This window comes from Chinchilla lanigera, unplaced genomic scaffold (genome assembly GCF_000276665.1).
Source record: "Chinchilla lanigera isolate Chin_1 unplaced genomic scaffold, ChiLan1.0 scaffold00089, whole genome shotgun sequence".
NCBI lineage: Eukaryota > Metazoa > Chordata > Mammalia > Rodentia > Chinchillidae > Chinchilla > Chinchilla lanigera.
In genome coordinates this window covers 596,928-606,552 of record NW_004955490.1, presented here as the reverse complement: position 1 = coordinate 606,552, position 9,625 = coordinate 596,928, and the positions used below count along the sequence as shown (strand labels likewise).

The following is a 9,625-nucleotide window of genomic DNA, read 5'->3' as shown; positions in this document are numbered from 1 at the left end:
TTTCCGGTACCAGGAATCGAACTCATGACCTTGTGCTTGCCAGGCAGGCACTGTGCCACTGAGCTAAATCCCCAGCACTCCCAGAATGTACTTTTAACAAGAAGCTCCCCCTGGTAATACCTGTGCATTAAAGTTTGAGAAGCACTGCTCTCAAGAAGAACAAAACCCTACAAGATAATGTAAACACAAAGAAAACAGTAAGATTTTAAGATAAATACAGGCTACAAAGGCAACCCAAATACATTCTTTTGCTACTAAAAAGGATCAGAATCATAATAAAACCCAAAATGTATTTTAAGAATTGTTTCCTTACCTAATGTTAAGGTATGTTAACATCTGCAGGTTTTTAATGGCTTCAGGAATGGCTTTGATGCAATTATGATATAAATTTAATGTTTCAAGAGGTGCAAATAACCAGACGTCAGAAGGAATTTCTGTAAAACGATTTCTGGAAAGATCTGAAAAATGAAAATAGCATTTGAGTATGAAACAGAAACCTATATCCACGGTAATTAACAGATATATTTTCATACTTGATGAATCACAGAAAATCTTAGCAACAATTTAAAATATTTTAAAGTATTATCCACCAATACCTAGAAAAAATTATTAAGAAATATATTCACTGAAAGCATGTTTATTAACAAAATGTAGTGCCGCCGGGCATGGTGGGGCATGCCTGTAATCCCAGCACTTGAGAGACTGAGGCAGGAGGATCTTTGTACCTTTTGTACAAAGTGAGCTCAAGGCCAGCCTGAACTGCATAGCAAGACCCTGTCTCAAAAAGACAAAACAACATGTAGCGATATGCTCAACACCTCTAAAGTCCTAATGTGTTATTTTTAAAAATATAAATAAATAAATAATAATTCTCTTTGATCTTTAAAAACAAACAAAAAGACCTTGTATAATCCCAAATTCCCCATTTCTCTCACCTTCCTTTACTGCTAAATTTAGATAAATTTACAACAAAACTAAATGTCTTACTTACCATGGACTTAATCACCTGCAATTTAGTTTCTGTTCACTCCCACAACCACCAAAGCTACTAACATATTAACAATCACTCAGTTCATCTGGAAACATTCTCCCCATTTGGATTAGAAGACTATGCTTTTTGGATTTCTTCAAATTATCTCTCTGGCTACTTCTTAGTTTCTATTGGCAGATATTGCTGTACCTATACCATAATGCTAGAGTTCTCAAGTGCCATGACATAAAGTACTCTCTCCTTCTTCAAATACACAACAGACTGGGTTATTTCATCCAATCCTAGAGCCAAATTGTATTTATATACTGACAAATTACAACTTAAGAATGTCTAAATACCTATTTTCTGATCTTCAAGACTTCCTCTTTTTTGTTTGTCTATTTGAGACAAGGTTTCACTATGTAGTCCAGGCTGACATCAACCTTGCTGTTATGGTTAATACACTCAGTCAACTCGAGAAGTCTAAAGGCTTGGCTAAGTGGCTCAGCAGTTCTACATTCTGGGGTGAAAAGGACATGCCCTTACCGCTCTGGGATGCTGTTCACTGCATCAATGTGAGAAGTTTGAAGGTTAACTGAGTGACTGAGCAGGGCCTGAGTCCTTACTTTATATCATCCTGAGCCTGTGCAGGAGGACGGCATGGAGATGATGTGAGCGCTGCATGCCCCTTGGGTGGGGGCAGCCTGCTTACAACACAAGGGAGGGAAAGAGGCTTGTTCTCCCCCTCATTTTACTCTTGCTGCTTTTGCTGTCTTGTGCCACCTTGAAGTGCTGCCCCTGTGCCCTGCCACCGTGCCCTGGAGCCAGCTGATTATAGACTGAAACCTCCACAGACTGTAAGTTAAATAAACCTTTCCTTCCTTAATTCTGGGCATCGGGTATTTTGTCTTAGCATTGAGAGGAAAGTACCCAAGACACTTGCATTTTTCCTTCTACAGCATCAATGCTGGGATTACAGACATGCTCAGCTCAGGATTTCCTCTTGATTTCCCTCAGGCAAGTTCTACAAGTGTAAATTTTGAACTGAAGATCTTTTTCTGCACACCTATTTTTTTTTTTTTTTTGTCTCCGCAAAAGTCACCAACATTCCCTTGGGGAGATGTTCAGGTCAGAAACCTGGCATTCATTCTTGATTCCTTCCTCTCCTAAATGATCTCAAGCACACACAAATATAATTCCATTCATTTAAGTTTTAACAAAAATAAAATCATGGGATGGGACTATTATAACCATTACTACTCTATTAAAGGTTTCTTTGTGAAAATTGAAAAATTTTAGGACAGCACACAGGTTTAAAAAATGCCTCACCCTCAGCAGTATGAAACTGTAAGGATGGATTACAGCTATGGGCACTGTAAGATCTTTAGCAGCACCCCTGGTATTTACCCACTGAATACCTTAACATCCTCTAGTCCCACCAAAAGAATGTCTCCTAAGGTGCAACCCTTCCATTCCTGTTGAGCACCATTGCCTGAATAATACCAAATTAGTTACCTCTTCATAGAAATATATTTTGTTTCCATTAGCTTATTATACTTACTTGTTTTAAAACATAAGAATACGATGTACCTCAGTCAGGAAAAATATCTACAGTCCAGCTTAGCCCACTGTACCTCACTTACCATTTGGTCCACTCTCATAAGAACAACTACCTCCTCCAATTACCTCAATAATGCTCAACTTCCTCACTCTGAGGCATGAGATCTACTGACTTAGCAACACAGTAAATTCTATCTTCAGAATATTAATAAACGTGGGTTTATATCATGTACATGTATTAATATATTTGGATAAAGGGGAAGGTGCAGAAAGCTGATTGTCATTCTCATCTAATATAAAATGTTATAATTAGCAAAAGAAAGTATTAACAAGTATTATATAATATGAAAATTCAGTTGGATTCTTCTTCCTCCCACCACAGGGTTTGAATAACTTAATAAAATGATAAGAGTTGCTAGAAATTGCAATCTGAACTTGACATGAAGTTTCTCCATATTCTGGCTTATCTCCTCTGGATGCTCATGGATCATACAGACCACTGATGAGGAAAATGAAGCTATTATTTTTAGTTTAGGATTTTTCTTAAACATTTAGGGTTTACTTCTTATTCTTATAATTTCAAAATCTTGGAAGTTGAAAGATCACTGCTTGCAATTAATTTGAAATCCTAAGAACAAATTTATGTGCAGTTTGTTATTCTGCGTAATGTCTAGTATTAAGTACTCATGTACAGTGCTCCTAGAGATAGATGATAATAGCTTGAATTAAGGTTTCAAAAATAGAGGTTTTTAAAAAATAGGTAGAATTTGAAGTACATTTTGGAATCATTAGTTAAGAGGGAATGACAAGGGACATGCTATGTGGGACAAACAAACACTAGGACTCAAGGATGGCACCAGGGTTCTGGCTGAGGCTCGTTAATGATGCTGCTATCCAATGAGTAGGAGTGGAACTAGGTTTTTGGTGTTGCTGCTGCTGATGGAGTTTTGTTTTTCAAAGCAAAGATACAATCAACGGTTCAGCTATATCTGAAAGACTCAAGAGGAGCTGTTAAGTGGACATTAAATAAGTCTGTATCTTAGAAGTGAAGTCTGAGATGAAATATAAAATTGGAAGTTGTGGAAATATGGGTAGTAGTATAAAATCACAGAATTGAAAGATACCATCTAATATGAGAGTACTGAGTTAGAAAAAGAGATCAAGAATCAGCCATCTGTTGGGCATAGTGTGCACTTGTATTCCTAGTTACTCGGGAGGCTGAGGCACTAGCGTCACTTGAGCCCCAGAGCTCAAGCCCGGAAGACATCTCAAACAAAAAAGGGACCACCAGGAAGGTCAACATTTAGAAGTTGTGTAGAGAAAAACAAAAACAACAATATGCAGATAAGACTGAAAATAATGGTCAAGAGAAAAACCCAACAATCATATGAAGAGATCAAAGAAGTTAAAAACGGACAGAAGAAAAACAAATACTATCATTAATAAGAAGAATGATTTCAATAAAATAATTTAAATATTATCGGCACATCATTCTACTAACATATATTTTTGTCTGACGCTTTATGTTCTTTCCATTAGAAAAAGACTATTTAGTTAAATGTTAAAGTAATAGCACAAATGCCCTTAGGGAATTTAATTAAATTTACATTGAGAAACTACTTTCTAGATGAGTTCATATATTTACTTAGTAAACAACACTTAAAATCACAATAATTATTACTCTAATTGAATGGGGTTAAGTCAAATAAAGTATAATAAACTCAAAATTAAACTCAAGCTATTGTAATGCTTGTAATTAAGAAAATCTAGTTGTGCAGCATTTCAAATATTAAATCAGTATAAACATCCTTTTTAAGTACTGAGTAAATAGAACAGTGCTAAAAGAAAAACACATCATGGGAGGAAAGATGGGAAACAAAACAATTTGTGTCTTAATTTTGTGAACTGTCTCACATGAACAGTATCTCATATTTACACTGAAAAAAGTGAAGATTAACTTGTATATAGATATAAAAGATAAAATGTAAATTCTTTTTTTGTTTTTGTTTTTTTTTTTTCCGGTACCGGGAATCGAACTCATGACCTCACACTTGCCAGGCAGGCACTGTGCCACTGAGCTAAATCCCCAGCAAAATGTAAGTTCTGATTTTAAAAGTTTATCTTGTGCTGAGAACTTAATAAAGGAGTTTTTATAACATAAATTAATTAACATGTACACTCAGGCAACCAGAATATTATGTCTAAGAACGCACATACTATACTTGAAAAATACATGCAAAATTTGTATTTTAATAAAGTTCTTACAAAAAGACCAAAGTTCCCACCTAAAGATAAGAAAACAAACTGCTAAATTATTCCTTATTGGGAAACTCATCAAACAAAAGTTTCAAAGTTTACCTTCCTGTGGAATCAGTAAGATGTGGGAAAAGAATATTGCAAAGATTGTTCCCCTGTCCACACAACAAAAAAAGAGATTAACACTTATTGTTTATTTTTCTGTAGTAGGCTCAATAGTGACCCTGAAAGATAATCAAATCCTAATTCTTGGATCCCATGACTGTTACGTTTAGGGCAAAATTTTTGCAGATAGAATTAACCTATTTATGCCAATTGTCATTTTTTATTTTTTGCATGAAATTCATATATGTTACCTACAAAAATTCAAGGACCAAGAATTTAAAGGGAAAGATTGTTATTATGTTCCATTGTTTGTGGAATTCGAAAACTGGAATACGAGAAATAAAAGGATTAAGAATCTCAGGATGAGATTACCCTGGATTGTCCAGGTGGGCTCTAAATGCCAATTCATGTATTCTTATAGGAGAAAGGCAGAGGGAAATTAGACACACTGAAGGGAAGGTCACATGAAGAGAGAGTAACAGGGCCATGGAATGCCAGCAGGCACCCCAAACTGAAAGAGGCAAGGAATAGATTGTTCTCTCCTCTGAAGGGGGAGTGGCCCTGCTGAAACCCTAATTTTAGCCCTGTAAAACTCATTTTAGACTTATGGTTTCCAGAACTACAAGAGACTAAATTTCTGTTTTATAAACTATTAAAATTGGTGTCTTAGTTACAGCAGACACAGGAAACTAACACACTACAAAATAATTGTTTGTCAAAATTAAAAAGAATGTAACATTTTAAAAATTTAAATATCTGTGTATTTTTTATTTTATAATAAGATGAAACCTCAATCTATTAACCTTGGGATAGGCACCTTTATAAGCACTGAACTATTTTTCTTTTATCTCATCTTTAATTATAAACCGTTACCAAGCAGTATTGGCAATAAATCAACAATAAAAAGATCACTGCGCAATGTTTCCTGCCTTCCTTCAAGACTCTCCTTATAAAACTGCAGGAAGCCTTTTAGAGATGCCAATAGATCATCTTAAACTTATCTAAATTATGGTTTGTTTGTTTTTTATCACATTTGTGTTTCAAAGATCAAGGAAGCTAGGGAAAGGGAGGAGAAAAGTCAGACAGAATGGAAATCTGTTTGCTGTCTCCCAACGTGCAGCTACAAGCACCCCAGATGGGTCCATCTGCTGCCCAGTGTAATTCCTGGCCCAATAGCTACAATTTCTGCCAAAATATAGAAAATGACTTTCGGAAAAGATGCTATTATACTACACTAATTATACTAATTACAGTTTTATTCAGTGTACAAGAGTCCATGAAGTTTTCAGGGCATGGAGGTTTTTGGTACAAATTGTCAAAACTTACACAAAGATGCATGTTTCTTCTTTAGGTGCTACTTAAAAATACAAATTGCCATAAGTCTTTCTTATTTAAAAATATGCTAGACAGTATTTGAAAGCCTCTGGTAAAATTTCTAATAATGAAGTATGTTGTTCAAACACATCCTCATCATTAATAAAAACAGCATAATAGAATTTTTTTTTTGCTTGTGGGGCATTTGAGACCAATCTGGGCAACACAGGAAACTTCCTTTTCAAAAATTTTTAAAAAGGGTTGGGAGTGGGGTTTGTTGAGTGGTAGAGCACTTGCCTAGCATTCACAAGACCTAGGTTCAGTTCCTAGCACCAAATAACAAAAGAAAGGAATGAAGGGATGGAGGAAAGGTAAAGAAAAAATAATTTCTGCTTAAAGGAGCATGGAGGTTACTGGAAAAATTATTTGAGCTCAGAACTATAAATTCATATCAATAATAACCTAAGTGGAGTCAAGTGTGTTGTGCATACTTGTGATCCCAGAACTTGGGAGGCTAAAAGGAGAAGGATCACAAGCTCAACTCCCAGCTGGGCAACTAAGAGATCCTATCTCAAGCTAGGGCTGCAGATGTACCTCAGCACGAAAGTCCTGGTTCAATCCACAATACTGTAAATAAATATTAACTAAATAAATAAATGTTAGTGAAATTGAGGCAACTATTACACATGCATGTGTGTATGCACATACATATATCAGAATGCCATGAAATGTACATAGATTATTTCTAATCCTAAAAGCAACCTTGTGAGTTCCCTACTCTTTACACTATTAAGCAAGGACAGATTGAATGATATGCCAATGTTAAATATTAGAAAAATCTAACAGGCTAAGTATGCATGTAATCCAAGCCACTTGGGAGACAGAAGCAGGAGGATCACAAATTTGACATCAGCCCGGACAATTTAGCAAGACACTCTCTCAAAATACCAAAAAGAAAAGAACCTTTATAAGGCAGGAGGAGATGGAACCCAGGGCTTCACACAAGCTAGGCAAGTGCTGTACCACTCAGTTACACCCTAACTCCCCCAAAATGTCTTTCTTAAGGGCTAGGGATGTGGCTCAGCAGTTCCCTGGTTCAATCTGCAACACCAAACAAAAAAATGAACAAAAGTAATAGCTGACAGCACTGGGGGTTCCAAACTTAGATATGACTTCAATGTCCATGTTCTATGTGTGATTTTCCACTTCTCCACTCTTATGACCTCTTGCCCCACATTTGGAAGATCCTGGGTCAGAGGAATTTGAATTTCCTAACCATCTACATACCCAATACTGCTTCATGCAGTAAGAAGCAGAGCATAAATATTACTTCAAGTCCCAAGTTTGGGTTCAGAAATTAATGAACACTATTATAAAGCCCTCAGCTGTACCTAATTTGCCAGTTCAGAATTGTTTCATCTGAAACAACATATAGCTCCTTTGTTTCTTTAAAGAGATGAGTCTTTATTAATTTTGCAATACCTTAAAGTAATCAATAAACAAAAATTAAAGAAAATTAAACAAGTTTATTCAAAAGCAGGTAACATCTTACATGCAAAACCACTGTGCCTTTGCTGAATACCTATCAAGAACTCTGAAGGGTCTGACATTTTACCTACTTAAAAGCCAGCATGTCAGCCTCATTCTGTTGTACTAATGTTAGCACAAGACATGAGACTCCTGTGTGAGAGCTGAGGACTTTATTATCCATGGCACAGCTAGTGGCATAAACAGCACATTTGTATCAATTCCACTTGTACCCCAAATCCTATGAGAGCAATGTAGATGGGCCCAGATGGATGGGTACACACACATCACATTCTAGAAGAGGAACCTAGGCATAGGGAGCCCAAATATTTTATAACCGTAAGCAGATTACAGACTGAGTCTCTGCCCTCTGGGCACCTGCAGCAGACAGGAGGTCCTCACTCAGAAGTCCCAGGGACTTCTCTGGCTGGTGGCAGTGCATGTGGCCTCTCCCAGTGTGCCTTGCGCCCAGTAAGCCAGTGCTCCGGGAGCTGCTGGTCCTGTGGCTCGAGTCCGTGCTTTACTCACATTGCCACTGTTCCCAGCTGAAACTCGTGGAGAGAGCCAGGTATTTCCCAACTAATTCCTGGGGGCAGAGCGGGCGACCAAGGACCTCGCCACCATTACAGACTGAGTCTCTGCCCTCTAGGCACCCGCAGCAGACAGGAGGTCCTCACTCAGAAGCCCCAGGGACTTCTCTGGCTGGGAGGGGAGCATGTCAACCCACCCTGCGCATACCCTGTGACGAGTGAGCGAGTGCTCCAAGAACTGCTGGTCCAGTGGGTCAACACTGTGCCTTACTTTCACCCGGACCCCCTAGAGGGTGGCAGGCCTGGGCAGTCTGTGATTGCTGCCCATCTGGCCTGCGTTTGGTTCCTGTATGCGTCCTGAACTGAGTGGAGACACAGAATCAGGTGGTTCACAAACTGTCGACACTGCAGTTTGAGTCTGGGTTTTGCCTGTACCCTGAACAGCCTGGAGACATAGGTCCACTGGACCGGGATTGTCACACCAGTGCAACCTGAGTCTGGGCCATGCACGTGCCCTGAACTGCAAGGGGACGCTGGATCAGATGGTCGGCCATCAGCTGACACTAATGCCAGTGTTTGAGACCGGGGATAACTAGATACAAATCAACAGCTGCAAGAAAAGCCAAAATTAACTACCACTTCTCAGGAGTCACTCAGGGGCAAGCCTGACCAACAAGAAAACTAGGGACACTAGTGGCCTTTGCTGTGCAGCCACTGAAGAGGGAAACCAAGCTTTCTGCATCTGGTACCAAACAGGACAAAATGGAGGACTAAAACACAATCCCAGAACTCCAACCACTTAGAACAAGTCCAGGAGATATCAACATAGGAGAACTTTGGAAACACATCCCTGAAATAGCTGAAATAACTACAGTAGAAGTGAAGGAACAACTCCATAAGGCCATACAAGAGATGAGATCAGAAATAATCTCTCAGGCAAAAAACGAAATGACAATAATAATGAAGGAACTGCTCAAAAAGTCTGAAGAAGAAACATACAAGAAAATAGAAAAACAAAGGCAAGGGACAGAAGCATTCAATAAAAAATATACAAAGGACTTAGAACACATGAACCAGATTCAAAGAGACTTCCTGGAAACCAAAGCTGGAATTGAAAGCTGCCAAAATTGCTTGAATGAAGCTGAAGATAGAATCTCAGACTTTGAAGACAGCATGGCAGCTAGCGACCATGAAAGAAAGGATCTTGTAAAATCAACAAGGATCCAGGAAAAATCAATTCAAGGGTGGCAAGATGAGGCAAAGAGGAGTAATGTATGACTTATAGGAGTCAACGAAACAGCAGGAGGCAACACAACTGACATAAAAAGCATATTTGCAGAAATAATAGAAGAAAATTTCCCAA

General features: G+C 38.1%; 1 protein-coding gene across 1 annotated transcript in view; it reads right to left on the bottom strand.

The window, feature by feature from the left end:
• The window catches only part of Lrch2 (leucine-rich repeats and calponin homology (CH) domain containing 2), a gene marked incomplete in the record, with an annotated part of 109,101 nt that overhangs the window by 72,074 nt on the left and 27,402 nt on the right, over window positions 1–9,625 (bottom strand). Inside the window, 1 exon segment of the mRNA XM_013504515.1 lies at window positions 314–458. Within this exon segment, the coding sequence (XP_013359969.1) occupies window positions 314–458 (145 nt within the window).